The sequence below is a fragment of the Odontesthes bonariensis genome, chromosome 23 (genome assembly GCF_027942865.1).
Source record: "Odontesthes bonariensis isolate fOdoBon6 chromosome 23, fOdoBon6.hap1, whole genome shotgun sequence".
In the NCBI taxonomy this organism is placed as follows: Eukaryota; Metazoa; Chordata; class Actinopteri; order Atheriniformes; family Atherinopsidae; genus Odontesthes; species Odontesthes bonariensis.
The window spans coordinates 6348812-6365816 of record NC_134528.1 but is presented as its reverse complement, the minus strand read 5'-3'; the positions used below and the strand labels follow the sequence as shown (position 1 = coordinate 6365816).

At 39.0% G+C, this 17005-nt stretch overlaps 2 protein-coding genes across 2 annotated transcripts; both read right to left on the bottom strand.

The window, feature by feature from the left end:
* Nucleotides 1-307: 307 nt before the first annotated feature.
* On the bottom strand, nt 308-4723 carry lrrc59 (leucine rich repeat containing 59). The gene is made up of 8 exons (XM_075457013.1): nt 4557-4723; nt 4312-4421; nt 4067-4126; nt 3132-3290; nt 2949-3053; nt 2793-2865; nt 2026-2217; nt 308-1896 (listed from the first exon to the last, which is right to left on the bottom strand). Exons 2-8 carry the CDS (start codon nt 4411-4413, stop codon nt 1616-1618), a joined length of 972 nt encoding a protein of 323 aa, XP_075313128.1. The 5' UTR covers nt 4414-4421; nt 4557-4723; the 3' UTR covers nt 308-1615.
* Nucleotides 4724-6424: 1701 nt separating this feature from the next.
* Nucleotides 6425-16273, bottom strand: LOC142374504 (5-hydroxytryptamine receptor 3A-like). The gene is made up of 11 exons (XM_075458223.1): nt 16197-16273; nt 15570-15669; nt 14537-14564; nt 12635-12801; nt 11445-11489; nt 11172-11281; nt 9329-9498; nt 8861-9021; nt 8556-8766; nt 7530-7712; nt 6425-6678 (listed from the first exon to the last, which is right to left on the bottom strand). The coding sequence occupies exons 1-11, from the start codon at nt 16271-16273 to the stop codon at nt 6425-6427; spliced, it is 1506 nt and encodes a 501-aa protein (XP_075314338.1).
* Nucleotides 16274-17005: the final 732 nt, after the last annotated feature.

Here is a 17005-nt window from a genome sequence, read left to right as displayed (position 1 = left end):
TAAATGGATGTAGGTCTGTCAAATCACATTTGAAAATTTTAAATCATACTAGTCCACCATTTTTCACCTTAAGAGTTACATGACTCGTACCATTTTCTGAAAGTAATCCAATACTTTTCTCAGTCTTTAAAATGAACTCCAGTTGACTTACCCATTGATCAGATACTACTTTATCTGAATTATAATCTAAATGCATAATTTGGTCTTTCATGGAGGTAAAGCTGTCGAAGACAAAACCGAAAGTAACCTTGAAGGCAGCCAGGTGTACTCCTTTGATATAAAAACACAACAGTCAGTTATGTCTTGCGGTGCATAGCCATTTAATGATGCTGACAATGTTTGAGCATGGACAAAGCTGTGCAAGAACCAAAGCAGCAAAGGCAATTTTCGTTAAGAAAGTAAGTTGCACGAGGAAATTCAGACTTAAAGGCATTTCAGACTGCAAGTCCAGTATCGACTGCTGGTCCTTAATCACAAGAAGATTGAGGGATTCTGGGTTAAAGTGAAGTTAAATACCACACTCAAGTAACAACACTCTGCTGTCATAAAACATCCGTGAAGAAATCAAGGCTGAAACTTATCAACAGAAGAGCTTGCTCAGTCGAACGTTCAAGGATAGTTCGTTGGTAATGTGGTTTAAATACAGATTTACAGTTTTTACAGCTGAACTCAAGTATCAGAAGTCTTATTTCTGCTCAGACTGCCCTGAAATTAATTTTAAATAATAAAAAAAAACAACTGGTGTGACGGGAGGGAATCTGGACAAATGAAACCAGCACCCAACCAGCAGCATCATCATTTTCATCCTGTTGAAAGAGTTCACACATAAAAATCTTCAGTACGGTCTTTTAATATAGTTTACTGTTCAAGGTGTGCATTAGAGCCTGAAAGATACAGGTCAGGCTCTAATGCAGACAGATACAATCATGACAGATATAACTTGTTTGCACATCATTACTAAAAAGTTATCCAACTGTCCTTTGAAACATGATCGTAAAGGAGTTGTGAACATTAAACAGGACTGTAATAAGAAGGACATTTTGCCTTGTGGTTCTTAATGTAGGACATCAGTATTTCTTTTGCATTTTGGAAAAATATGTCGTTAATATATCAGTTGGGCGTGCCAGACGGTGTATTAGCTGTGAGGTTTGCCTCATGAGATTATGAATATAAAGGCTTTAATGCACATGCTCAGACTGGCAGCTAACTCCTCATACCAGTGCAGCACAGAGAGGGCAACGCGACATTTCACCGAACATCTCTAATGCAACCTGCGCTCCAGGTAATGCACCTGAAAAAACAGCTGGCTGCTGGTCAGAGTGCAAAACACTGCGCACAGAGAGACATCTAAGAGGATTACTTTTTTAAAAACAAGCTGTTGTACAAAGAGGGTACAAGAGTGACAACAATTCCATAGGAATTTAAGATGATTTAGACACATCTCTGCCCCCACACACGTCTATCTGAGCGGACATTTCACCTCCCAGCACCACAAACTGGGCGAGGGGAAGCAGGGTTGCCCCTGTTAATGATTCCTGCATGTAAAAAAGATCCCAGGATCCACAGGTTAGAGTGGAAATCCTGCATCTCTGGGCTTCGATGGAGGCCTGAGTGGTTAGTTTTTGGACGTTTGTGTGGATTCGAGAAGCTCTCTTGCTGCAGACGACAGATTTTGCACCAGCTGTCTGACCACACCCTCCTGCTCTTTGGCCCAGGATAGGCTGTCATCGACTGCAATGTTGATCGGCACACAGATGGCTTGCTTCTGCATGTCGGTCAGCCGGCAGGCGGCGGCGACTCCGGCCAAACCCAGCATCAGCAGGAAGAAGAGCTTGAACATCAGGCCAATGAGAGAACGCCGTGGTTTTGGCAGCGGTTCCGTGACGACCTTTTTATCTGCAGAGATAAAACAAACGGGACATTATAATGATCTTTAAAGATGAAGTCGGGAAGAAAGCATAAAACAGGTTAAAAACTCCCAACGTGGTGTTATTCGTTTATTTCAAACGTTAACTTAAATCCCACCTGCTGCCTGTCCGTTCTTTTTCTTCCTCTCCTCATTCTTCTTCTTTTGTTGCTCCTGTGCTGCCAAGGCTGCCATCTGAGCATTGTACTCTTTCCTCCTCTTTTCCTTCTCTTCCGCCTTCTCCCGTTTACGAGCCTCCCTCTCGCGGGCCTCTCGCTCTCTCTGCTTCGCCTCCCTCTTCTTCTCCAGCTCTGATTGAAGGGTGAAGAAATGGGTTTAAAAGACAGACGTGTTTCGATCACATCTGTTCAGACGCTGCTCATAACTCTGAGCTTTTTTTTAAGGTCACCTTTGATATATAAAACTCAATGCATCCCCTTTTCTACTCATTACAGCAAGTCTTCCTCCGATGATACATTTTGAGAAAACTAAAAAGAATTTTAAGACCGATCAAACTCTTTTGGGTCACAACGCTCACATCTTTCAGTCTTCACTATTAACTTAGCAAACTTTAACCCATCAGGCTGAAAATTACATATAAAAAGGCATCAAATCACCTGTGATGCTAAGCATTCGTGTGAACTGAAGGCGTCTTCATACACACAAATGTATTAATAAAAGCTAAAAAGCCATCTTTCCATCTCTAAACTTTGGACAGGTGTTATGGAGTCGCCCTAAAAACGCAGTGTTTCCTGTCCAAATAATAGATCTTTACACTTGCATGCAAATTCACTTAGAGGTCACATCAAGTCTGAACAGGTTAGTGATCACAAAATACCCGCTCTGATCTTCTGAAGGGAGCCCAAAAGCAAAGACTGATAGTCACCTTTTTCCTTTAGAAGTCGCTTCTCTCGTGCACGATCGACCTCACCCTGAATGGCTCTCATGTGCTGTAGAACCTGAAAAACACCACCTTTAGTTTAGGATGTTTCGCTTTTAATGCTAGCGTGAACCAGCTAACTGATAAATGCGTCTCGACCACCTTGGAGGCACATTGTTTGCACTGCTTCTCATCCAGACAGTCTCCTGCCGCCTTGGCCAGGGTGGGCTCCAGCGGGTTGTCCTTCAGGTCCAACCACTTCAGACTCTGAGCACAGACACACAAAGACTCATTAAGGGACAACAGTTAAAGTACAACGACATGTGTATACAAATGATCACTCACCCTGAGCTGAGAGAAGCTGACAGGCAGCACTATCAGCTTGTTGTTGTACAGGTCCAGATGTTGGAGGTTGACCAGGTTCCCCAGGTCATCTGGCAGGCAGGTAAGCTGGTTTTTACTCAAATCCAGCTTCACTAAGTGGGTCAGGCTGCAGAACTCTGGCTGCATGAAAGGAATCCCAACAGAGGCCAGCAGGGGATTTTAATATCGCTGAATATTACAGTTTGCAAAACACTTTTAAAGAGGATTTGAAAAGGTAGAACCTTGATGTAAATGGACAGGACAGCCTTCACTTTTTACTGAAGTAAAAGACAGACTGTAGGTGGCTTAAAATACCAACATAAAATGATTAGTAATGGCAATTTTATTTATATAGCACATCATTACATGTAAACCCAATGTGCCGAAACAAAGACCAAGTATGAGCAAACCACACACATAACAAAATTACACAGGAAAATACAGTAGCACTCGCACACACACAGAGATCTGCACCACAGTAACTGAAAGCACCTTTGGTAAATTTGGATTTGATTCTCAGAACAAATTAAAAAGTTGCATCTGTCAACCTGAGACACCTGATCGGGTTATACACAGAGAGCGAGTCAGAGATGAGCTGAAGGGCCAATCCATTTAGTGCTTTATGGACGAGTAAGAGGATTTTAAAGGTAATTCTGTATTAAACAGGTAGCCAGTGGAGGGGCTTTAGTATCGACGTGATAAGCTCCAATTTCCGTGTTTGTTTCAGAACTCCGGCATTCAGAATGAGATTTAGTCATCCTTAAATGTTTAGAAAGTGCTGTATAAATAATGAGTATTATCGTTATCTCAATTTTCAAACCCTCTAGTTTAGATTTAAATACAAAGGGCATTAACTGGACACAAACACTGTCTGCATTCATTATGATCATCAAGTAGGATTTGTGTGCGATACTCACAGGAAGGGAGACAAGGTTGTTGCATGACAAGTCCACGACAGTTGCTTTGGGGAATAAGGCCTGTTGGAAAAAAAAAAACAAGAAAGAGTCTGACCTATATTTCATACATTTAGTAATTATTTTATCCCAGAAAATGCAGACATAAACAACCTGAAATGATAGGAAATCACCCTTGGGTTTAAACTGGAAGTACACGTGTATTGCGTAGTGAATGTTGGATATTTTTGAGAGGGTGAGTAACTTACGAGCTCTCTGACTGGCACCTCAGTGAGGTTAGACAGGCTCAGGTCCATTTCATTCCCACTGATTTTATCCTTCATGTTCAGCACTTTGCTGTTTTTACTCATCCTGCAGTCTGTGGATAGAAAACACACCTCGGAGTGACTGTGACAAATAAACATGAGGTGATTTAAACGGTCTTACTGCAGATACTTTTGATTAGCAGACACCAGGAAACCCTGAAACTTTAGCGGTTTGTGTGACTGCTCACCTGTTACGGAAGCTGTAGCAAAACTGCGTTCAAAGTTTGACAGTTGACGTCCAGAAACTGAGCGGTCTGACTGGTAAATGTGGAAAAACTTGGTGAAAAAGCTCCGAAACGTTGTGCTTTTGGCAGCACAGATTGCCTCTCAATGAAAATCCACGTCATTGATAGAGTAACAGCTGGGAGACGCTGAAGTGAGCAGCGCCCCCTGCAGCAGCGGAGGAGACACCGCACTTAAAAAAACTACTCTTACAGTGTCAACATTGTGAAATAAGATATTAAACAAGTCTTTTTGAATTTGAAACTTCATAGGATGGGCATTCTACCTAGAGATCTATCAGACAGACACAGGAACATTTTTGCGTGTACTCTGAAGAACATTTTAGGGAAAAGTTGTAGAACATATTGAGAAATAACAATCACTGAGACTGTGTTTACTGAGGGATCAAGCAGAACTTCCAAATTTATCTTACAGTAATAAATGTTGCTGCTGCCAGAGCGATTTTCAGATTATGTAAAAATACATCACCCCCAGACCTAAAAAAATGGCTGGATTCTATGTTAGAAATAGTAGTTTACGGGCAAATGTTAGCCAAAACTGACGATGATGAAAGCTTAAGGAGGGTCTGTAGTTTGCATTATGTATTGTGACATACTGTCGATGTGCTTTTGTGGTTGCAGAATTTATTGTCAAAACCTGTACAACTCTAATGGCTGGAGTCACTTCTATTTTTCCAAAGATTTTTTTTTTTCCTTTTTTTTTGGGGGGGTAACCATTTTGTGACAACTCAGGGTAAATCGGGGGAATCTGGAGCAAAAGGGGTAAAGAGGCATGTAAAGTGATTTTTTTTCCTTTTTTTTTCCAAATAAATGAGTATAATCTCAAACACAAGATGAATTCTTCATCAACGTGGCATCAACATTCAAAATGTGTACACTTATTTCCAGACTTTGGACATATAATAATGTTGTAAGGGTACTGTCTGTTTTGTTTTATCAATTCAATGTTAAAATGCAATAAAATCTAAATTACAAAGTCATTTTGGATTTAGAGAAGATACTCCAACACTCTGTCTTTGTTTTGACACTTTCTCTCATTGGACAATTTAACCCTTTAGGTAATTTGGGGGCATGTGGAAACAGTTTATACAAAATCCTTTTGGAGCAGCTCTTACAGGAGAGTTTGTGAAAGAACTGCACACATCTTAACATTTCTAATGTTTTTATGTCTTTTTTTTTACATTGAACCAACTGTCAAAACAGACTTAGACTATTACTGTATGACACATTTTAAGTGAAACCTTAAAAAAATGACACCTCGGGATAACAAAGTGCCAATAATGACATATAAATAAAACAAATAAGACTGGTGTAACTGGATATTTCCCTGCCATCTTATGCCTTTAATGAATACTTTAAACTCTGAAATACACATTTCTCCATATATGAAGACGTGAATATCTACATTCATAAGTAACACTTCAAATTACTGCCCATCTGGTCACTGTAACAGAATATTAATTATTTTGACTCAATTGTCCCATTCTTCTTGGAAACCTTTGAAAATCAAGCTCAATGACACTGATCCACAGATTTAAACATAACTTCAAATTGCTATATTTTTGTTGGGACAGTAAAAATCTGTACTTTGAGACATCCAAACAAGCTTGTGATGCAACAGTTCAGTTACAAATATTTCCAAGCCTTTACTCCTCAAGTATTTTAGCAAATAGTAGATAGTTCCTAAGGACTGTACGCTTCTAAAAAGGGATTGTGCAGCCAGCTTTATGTCAGAACACATGCTACAGGCTGGTTTGGGAGTTCTTGTATGTGACAATTACAAAGGAAAATGCATCTCTGTTTGTTGTGGAGTCTCATTCTTCTTCATTTGTCCAGATGGAAAACATACAGATTATGAACAGACTAGCTGCTGTAACATAAAATATAAAGTAAGCTCTGTTGATGGTTTTAGTCGTTTTGGTCCAGTAGCCAGGCTTCCCCTCATTCTTGCTGTTGTTGAGGAGCAGAGTCAGTATCCTCACCACCTCCTTCAGCTCATATGAGAGCTTTTCAAAGGCATGTGGCTCCTCTGTCGATTGGCTGATTCCACCCTGAAAAAGCGATGTAGCTGTTAAATAGCATGATAAAACAAGTGACACAACTAGGTCAAACATGTGATGTGCAGGTTTTTCTGCACAGTCCACTTAAAGTGATGAGGTATAGCCGACTGTTGTGAACTGAGCTCACTTTGCCATCAAACTAAGATGTTTAGAAGTCTGAAAACTCTAACAAAAGCTACTCAAACTATATTCAATCTTTCTTATATCATGATTATTGTAAATACCACCCTGACCTGGTTTCATATTTTTATGTAATTTATAAAGTGAGGAAATGCCTTATTTTTCCACTTTGCAGTGTAATCCCACCTGTAGCAGTTCAGTGGGCGTTTGTTCAGCAGACACACCACAGATGCATGCACATGGAGTCCATTTTTTCTCTTCTGTAGGAAAAGATTCAGCACATGAGTTAAAGGTTTTACTTTTTTTTCTTTTTTTTTTACAAAAAAAGTCAAAAATGACTACTTTTAAAGCGCACGTGTGAGAGCACGTTGGAAAAACAAAACAAATGTCCTACTTAAATACATTACTTTTAAAATGATAACTCTCAGTATCAAACGAAAAGAAAAGCAATTTGTGTCCATCAGCACCAATATAAACATTTATATGCTATGAACAACATTAACAAGTCACTTTTAAATGAAGCCTCCATCATTTTCATTGTAAAATGGCATTTTCTGCAAAACGTTGGATAAAATACATATTCTCATTTTAATCTAACGGTTACTGATGAAGATGTGATCAAACTTGTGTTCAGCTGATGTAAAATATGTCAAACATCTCACTTTATCTTTGGGGATTACGTTGCAAATAATTACATTATATGGTATTCCCCATATCTTTTCTCCGCGGTGAATCTCACCTCCTTCACAGCTGCGGAGGTTTATTGCTCTGCCTCGTTTGCCTCCACTACTCTCTCCCACACTTTGGTTTATGTCGGTCGCATCTTCTTGGGATGCAGAGTCTTTCTCCATCAGATACATCACCAAAATTGTCTCCAGCAAGCTGAGCATCATCAGAGCAAAAATCCCAATGCAGTAGACCGCTGAAGAAAGGGTGAATACAAAGGAAACAATGCGGATTAATGCATAAATCATAAATATGCTGTTATTTTTTTAATGACTTTTGATGTCTTAAGGAGTATGTTTTTTGATCTGGGTTCTTTTCTCTTTTTTTTCACGAGTGCTTCTTTGTCTGTGTACAAGTGAGTGGTCACTCTTCTCTGAGGATCTTTGAATGTCCATCTTCAGGTTGCCTCCTGATCAAGAGACTGAGTGGATTTGAACTGGCAAGGTTTATGCTGCTAGTTGGTTCCTCTGCAGCATTTTGCTTCTTTTCCAGAATTTTTCGAATGACATGTGTCACCATCAGTAGTACCAAGATGCTGTGAAGTTTTAACTGAAATAGCTCAGTAACTACAGGATGGATATATACAATGTGCATCTGTTCTTGTCCCCACAGGATTGATGATTATACCTTTGATGATCCCTTGGGTTTTCTTTTCTCAGATAAAAATATATATCCTATTCACATTTTAGTTCATGAATCTTTTTTTCTTTTTGCATACATCATTCAGGTTTGTTAGGGTAAGTTATTTAAAATTGTTACGTGAATCATGTTGCACTGGTCAGTATATTATGTATCCTTTTGCCTCAAACTGTGACTGGTTGGTTTTCAGACATTTTGCCACTTAGGATTCTGTGGGCAATTGGGATTTGGTTGTTCGAGAGGAAAATTCCCAAACTATCCGACAGTAAACACGTCTAGACAAGAATTTTGAAAAATCACTGACAGGTTTCACCACCTTTCTCTCACAGTGGTCACCTTTCAAGTTTGCTCTCAGACTGCTGAAATCTGGACAGTACAAAGGGGCCTTTTATCACTTTACCTATGAGCGGGACCTTGTCTGATGAAGAAGGTAGAATCTCATTGAGAATAAGTTGCATCACAGTGACGGCAAGCAGCACGGTAACCTTGAAGCTGAGCTTCTCGCCGCCTCTGTCTGATATCAGGAAGGAAGTGAGGTCAAGACACAAGAAGAAGAGGACAGGCACCAGGAAGTTCACGATGTAGAGTACAGATCTCCTTTTCATGGAGATCTGTGAAGAAATGTTAACACAGCAGATGGTTGACATACATCCTCCTGCACGTCGACACCCTTAAATAATAAATAATAAATTAATTATTTCTTACTGTATAAATGATTGTATCTTGCTCATCTCCAAAAGGTACAACGGTTTTGTTGGTGACGGTCATGTCTACAAACAACCACTCGTACTGGGTCCGCATCAGTTCACGCGACCACTCGGCGGTCACTGAAGAGTTCAAGTTGTGAAAAAGCTTTATTTCGTTGGCTAAAAAGAGAGGCAAAGATATAACAGACGTTTCAAAGGATGAATGTATTGACTAGAGCAAGCCTTGTTTTTCAGATTTCTATCACATCCACAGTCTCCTATTCAGAAATATACATTTTATTGGTGCGGATTGTTTCTAAAATACCCACAATGATAGATGTCCACATTATTTATACAGATTTTCCTTGTAAAACTACAGTTATACCTTTCCAAAATTGCATTTTAACAAGCCAAAATCTATTTTTGATATACAAAAATTAGAGTTTTGGGATCATTTTCACATTTTGGTGAAATTCAACGGGCTCACCTGAGTGAATGACAGATTTGAACGAGAGGGTGCAGCTCTGAACGTCAAATGGGAATTTGTAAACCTGCATCCTGCAGGTGCTGACGAGCACCTGGTCGTTCTGAACATAGACTTTACCGTCGTTGTCAATGGTGAGATGAGGACTTGGAGGTGCTTTGTCTCTTTCTGTCCTGTGTGATATCAGAGATATTCACAAACCCGATGGTCACATTAAAGCTCAATTTAATTACTTAAAAGGAAACCAGCACTAGAACTAATGTATTCCAACAAAACAGGACTATAATCACAATAGATAATGTAGATACTGCTATTTTCTTCAAATGTTTTTCTTTCTTCATTCATTCCCTCCTTTCACCTACAATTAGGAACCGAAATTACATATAAAAGATTAGGAAAAGCTCACAATTATTTCATGATCCAGCTCATTGGGTAATGAGAGATAAATACACCATTTAACTCTGTTTATCTTTTGCTGTGATACCAGGCAAACTGCCAACATTACAGAATATTTTGCAGGCAGAGCCAAAACACTGGCTGGCTTTACTTTATACCATATACTATACAATGCTTTCTATATTTGCTTAAGTTTATTGACAGTCCAGCAGGTGGGGAATTTTAAAATCATTTTAAAAATAAGACCGCATACTAAACCACATGGAAAGCTTTAGTTAGACAATATCTCATCCCTTCTCTGTTTTAAAAAGGGAAAAAAAAATTACTAGACCTGCAGGGATCACAACATCTAGTTCTGCAATAAATATATTATTATATTTCATATTTATAATTAATATTTCTTTTTATGCAATATTAAAACCAAGTGGATTGGATGGGTTTATGTGCATATTGTCTTTACAAATAATTTAAATTCAAACTAAGTCAAAGATTTCTTATGGGAAAATGTAATATTATTATTTTTCTCGCCTCCAGTTTCATAATTACTTGTCATTCTCAAAGTAAAATCAAAAGCAAAAGAAGTTAACTGATTTCTGTTGTACTATTCATGTTTAAAGGATAAGATCGTTTTTTTGACTTTGGGCCCTTGATTTCACATTATAACATGATGTTCTACTCACCCCTGCTTGTTGTTGAACATTTGGAGCTGTTCCGAAGATATTCGAGAGGCGTCTGGCTGCTCTCTTGAGATATTCGGCCATGAAACGGTTTCCTATGGGCAAGCTTATACAGGCACAAATTATGCTGTTTATAATTTATTAATTACTGTACACTAGCACTGATAACGTGGAGGTGCGTCGCTTACTTAAAAAAATCCGGGTTACTGTAATTTTGATTTTTTTGTCGTAAAGTGGGTGTTACTGACGTCATCGTCGTGCTACTGCCACAGACAGCCCACAGACCTGCTGCCTATTTATTCATTCGGCTAAAATTCAAAATTAGTAACCCGGATTTTTTTAAGTAAGCGACGCACCTCCACGTTATCAGTGCTAGTGTAGAGTAATTAATAAATTATAAACAGCATAGTTTGTCCCTGTATAAGCTTGCCCATAGGAAACCGTTTCATGGCCGAATATCTCAAGAGAGCAGCCAGACGCCTCGCGAAAATCTTCGGAACAGCTCCGAATGACCAACAACAAGCAGGGGTGAGTAGAACATCATGTTATAATGTGAAATCAAGGGCCCAATGTCAAAAAAACGGTCTTATCCTTTAAATGCTGTTCTATAGCCATTTGGCAACATGTAGCAGTCACCAAGCACTCGCTTCAAATAATTAAAAATATAAAAGATAAGTAGATTCTCCAGCTCCACCTTGTACAGCTACGTTTATCATTTAGTCACATGCTATGGTCTGTGCCTGTCAGGTGAGTAAATATACATTTACACTTACATTTCTTCAATGGTCAGATCTGGTTTCCACAGAATTTCAGTTGGAAGGGTAACACGCTCAATTCCACAAAAATCACTGGGATTCCAGTGAATGTAATCATTCTGCCATATCTACAGAAAACAAAGAGTCTAATTTGAAATTATATTAGAGTTTAAAGGTGATTAAAAGTAAAAAATGCCTGAATAAAGACAAAATGATTCCATGTTAGGGGAATAAGTTACAGTTTCCTAACTCATTAAGGAGAGAGGAGACCAAATTAAGATCTCTACTCACCAAAAGAATCCAAACATAGGGAACAAACGTCTGGTCAATCTCTTTCTATAAACAAGCACAGAAATACATGAGAGAACATGTTCGAAGCATTACACCAGAAATCAAACAGATGGAGAATTTAAACAGTGGATAACAAGAGATTTAGTTGTTGAAAAACGTGTTCCAAAACAAAATAATAAATGAGGTGAAAATGAATTCAATGCGTGAAAATTAACTGAGTGATCATGTATAATAGAAATATGTGGTTTTGCAGTCAGTTGGACGATATGAGGTGGACGACTTCTTTAACGTTGATTCTTTGTCAAGCGCTGTGAGCAACACACAAAGCATGATGGGTTAATGATTTTAACCAACAATACTGAGCAAATAGAATTTATTAATAATACATTTAACAGTTGTTGGTGCTCCTCTTGTTGAAGCATTGTTAGCTGGAAATCCATCTAAATTTAAATGTGCACTGTGAGTAGACAACATATCAGTTCAGCTTTAATGGACTGCAGGGAGAGTGACATCGATCCTTGAGCTAAAATGCATTTATTTAATGCCCCATGTCGTTCCAGACAGCAGTTGTCAGTCTAATCTTTTCAGCGTTTCCATTTTTTCTATCATATAACTTCCAAAACATTTGGATAAGGAGTGAAAACTGTCCAACAAAATGACAAAAAAAAACAAAGACTTGTGAAAAACAACCCTGTCTGAGTTCTTATCAGAACAGGCAAAGCACAGCGATGGATTTCACAACCACAGTGACAGTTGCGTCATCCCTTGTCTGGAGTCATAATTTCATGCGCCAGTCTGTCTGCAATGGTCGGTGAGAACTGGTCTTTCTAAGTACAACTTATGTGTGAGCACCCAGAGCCGAAGAAGCACTGATTCGGTCACACTGTAATACCTCATACTGTATCATAACAGACCTCAGACCTATTGTTCAGAGGAAATGTTACTGTAGTGGAGAGGTTATCTTCAAAAACATTCTTGCACCAACTTTCTATCATAATAAAATGACTTAAAAGGCAACAATAATCTGATCTTGCCGTATCATCTGCATAACTTGACCTGGACAAACTGCCAAACACCCTGTTGCTAACTGTCGTCCACTTTGATCTCACAAACCTCAAATTTATCAATGAATTGAAATATCTTTTGATAGCCTGAATAGCTAAAATGATGAAAAAGCTTCAACCACTTACCACATCTAGAATTGCATACAGTAGAACTTCCAGGAACACCTCTGTAGGCTTTTTGTAGTCTTTAACGGGTCGGGTCAGGGAGAACATCTCGTTGGCTTTGGTCAAGTTCAGGTAGTTTAAAACATCATGATAACTGCACACTTTCTCAGAGGACATCCCATCTCCAGCTTAAAACATTAAGACACAACAAAAATTGCAGAAACAAATGTGGATATATGCAGAATATCCTTTTAATAAATGATCATTTCAGAGCTTTTCTGTATATCAGCTTTGAACTTTTGAATTTAAAGTTCATACATTTTGTATTAGTCTCTCAGTATATTAACACAGTAAATTCAAATGTCAGGAATAATATCTGGTACTTGTGGTGGAAAACCGACAGGCATCTGATTTTTACAGTCCCCTGACTCTGACTCTCATTTCAGATCCATCTCCTACATGCCAACAAGTACATAATGATACTGTAAATGCAAACAAATCAAAAGTAGCAGCCCCCATTATGCAGTGTGATAAGCAGGTGTCATTGTAGCAGGTATTTTTGTATTAATAAACATGTTAAAGATTCTAATAATTAGAATAACTGGCACCCTTTTTACTGTGATCACCTTTTACTGAGACCCGCTCGTTGATATAAATTAGCTTAAGTGAAATCTGTTCACAGTGATGTTTGCTTTACAGTTTATTTGAGGACAAATAGACACCTTACCTGTGAGGAGGAGCAGAAAGAGGAATTCAGTCAGCAACATTAGTGTAAACCAGAGAGAATCCAGAATATGAGATGGGTGCACAGCAAATGTGAATCTCAGGGCTCTCCAGATATGTTTCTGGGGAAAAATCAATATCCTCACACAGGAAGAGGGCTGGACAAATTGAATGACCAACCTCCTTATTTTGATTATTTTTTCACTTTTTAATTTCTGACTCGCGATAAGCTGAACCCAATGATGTCTGCTACAATGTAATGGATTAAAGCTGCAGTCTGCAAGTTTTCAAAATTGCGAGTCTAAAGTCGGAAATTTCGAACTGATACAACTTTCAGGTCCCTCTCCAACCTCTAACAAGCTCCGAATCGCCCCCCAAACCCCTCCCCCTCTGTGGACGAGGTTGTGCACGTGAGTTCACACCAGTGGGAGCGCACACAAGCTGGGGCAGACTCACGCTCAGCAGCGTGTGCACAAGTTGTGATTGACAGGTAGGATTCCTCCACCCTAACTTGATTGGTTAAAAACAGCCGGGAGCGCTCGGTTTTTGCAAGCATGATTACAGGCTTCAGAGGGAGCTACAGAATTCGTTATTTTTCCTAAACAGCCTATTTAATATTCTACTTCCAGAATCCCATGACAGTTCAAGCTAATAGTTGCCAACTGCCGCTTTAATAAAAAACATTATTACACACAAAGCACTCAAGGATAAAGAGTCTTTGTCAGGTCTTAAATTAAATTAGTCATCATATGTCGTTAAATTCATTAATGAGAAGACTCAAATGTCTAAAGAAGACTAAAAATGTTGATTGGACAAGAACTAAATTGGATGGTGAGAGGGATGCTGGAGGACACAGACTGGTGGATGAAACTCAAATATAATACATTAGTTATTACTGTAAATCATATGAAGAAAATCACCTTGTATTTTCTTTTATTATACATCTCTTACCCTTGTTTTATTTTCATTGTAGCTGGTTTAAGTACTTTGGCTTGCACTTGTGTTTAAAAAGCGCCCCACAAATACAGTTGAGTTGAGTACATAAGATAGAAATATCATGGTGCATGTTGAGAGGAGGAGAAGGAACCGGTGGGAACCAGGTGGGTGCAGGATCCAGAAACTTTAACTAAGCAAAAGAGAAAACTCAACCAAAGCGGGGTTCCAAGGACTGAACATTTAAACCACAGAGGACATACTGACATGGGGGAGCAGCCACAATGGTGACAACCTGGCACAAAACATGATTATTGGGATCAGGGATTAGGTTAGTGGATTTCAATAACGAGTGCAAGTGGTAACATTATAATTGAGTAACAATACAAAAGCAACTGATGACATCCAGGGATAATGGCTGGAAACAGCCGATGAAACAAAACTGAACAGACACATGACTGGTTATGAAGAGAGTGAACAGAATACACAAGAAAAAACTCTCAAGATAAAACAGGAACTAAGGTAGATACGAACAGGAGCTGAGAAAAGGCCAAAGAACACCAGCAAACCAATCGACAAAACAATTACAGAAGATTGAATTCAACCTTCAGTTTGTTTCAATGTGCATTTTATCTGAAATTTGTTACATTAGGAAGAGGTGATGTTACTTGTGTTCCTGTTGTCATTATTTCCTGGGTTTTTGATGGTGTCTTTGAGGCCTCTTGACAACACATTCATGTGTATGGCTGGACTAAGACTGAGATTTGTTTTTATGACAGTGGTGTTCCACCACTATTGGGGGGGAGCCAAAGAACCCATCTCTCTCCATCTGTCAAATTCCCACTGATAATGTTAGTGAGTGCCTAAAATTGTAAAACTTTTGATGAATTCAAGTTATAACATAATACTAATTGAATATAAGGTTGTTGTGGTGAATGATCAGTTAATATCATACATGTAATGGTCATAGAACAGCTTACAGTTTCATGTGTTAGTATCCAGAAATACTTAGTGAATAGCACAGTGTACATAATTCTTGTTTGGTGGAGGCCAAAATGGTTGATGGTTTGTTTGTGACAAACAGCCATTCGTACTGTGTGCTCATCAGTTCACAAGACTCCCCAGGCATCCTTTTACTGTTCATATTGTACAGTAACTATAATTCTGTATCTGAGACAGAATACAAAAAAAATAGCTTGTTTTCTTAGAAGATCAACAAAGTCAGAATGTGTCGAGTACACGAGACTGGAAGGAGATGTTATATGTCTGAATAAAGAAACTAGAATTTATAAAGATGCACCTTGCGGGTGCTGATCACCACCTGCTCATTTCTATATTCAACCCAGACGTAACTCTCAACATCGAGGTATGGACTTGGAGAAGCTTTGTCCCTCTCTGTCCTGTAAGACAGCAAATGGCAAAAACATACACATATTATGATGCTTTAAGCTTAAAGACAATAACACATAGTTAAGCATCTACACTATGAACACATATGTATATAGCAAATTTAAATATTTGATATATTCATGTGGGAGTAAAAGTGTCACCCATCTGTTTGGTCCAACATTTTAATAAATGCTTTGGACATAACTTTTAGGTTTGTATTGATAAGATATTGCTTTTATTGGGCAACCACCAACCACTCCAGAGAAGTGTCCCCATACCCAGACAACCAGCACCCCCCATGGAGCACGGAAGAGAGGAACCAGGCAGCCCATCACAGAAAAGCCACACTCCAGCCCAGAGGACATTAGAGGAATGACCCGGGTAGAGTCCCCATGACCATGGAACAAAGGAGCCAGGGAACCAGGGGTGACAGGCCAGGCCCCCGCCAAGACACCAAGAGTCCCGCGTGCCCAAGGACTACACCTCCACCCAGCAGAAGGCCATCTCAGAAATTTGCCCCCAGTGGGCCAGCACCCACCCTGATGCCGAAGACAAAGCGCCCCCAGAACCAAAGATCCACGAGAGCAGCAGGGAGCAGCGGAAAGGAGCAAGCATTCCTAAGCCAGTGGTGGGGTGAAGAAAGATTTGAATAATTAAATTACCACAGCGTTTTCTCATCAAGTTTATTATTTGGGTTTCTTGTACAGATTTTGCAAAGCCACATATTGAATACATAACAGACGTCTTCAAATTGAATCGATGTGCTAAAGTAAACAGGAAGTAACAATAGCTGTATTTCACAAGATAAACAAAACCACCAAGACTGCTGCAAGAATGTACACAAACTCTTAAAGCATATATGTTTGCGCTATAAAAACCATGTCTCACATGGTGAATGCATATGCATCCACTATAAATCATATTGGTATACTAGAGTTTTACAAATGTAAGAGTAGCGATCAGTGTTAATATCTTAAATATGATATGACAACATCTCCTCAGTCACTGGAGCGAAAGGTTGTCCTAAATGTGTCTGGGGAGCCACACACTTCCTCATTAGCTGTGCTAGAACCAGGATGTGGGAAAGCAAGGCTTTTAGGGGAGCACATGTCCGTGGGGGAAACACAGCTCTTTTAACACTCATATAAGCATATTATCTGTGGATTTGAAATATTTATTATGTTTATTACTAATGCAACCTCACTGGCATCATATCCTATACACGTCTGTATCAATGTGTAGCAGCTTGCAAAACATTCAACGTTAATGAAGGGATACTTCTATAGACACAACTCACAAACAACACTAAGTTCATGTCCTTTTTAAATGAACTGTGACGTGCAAATG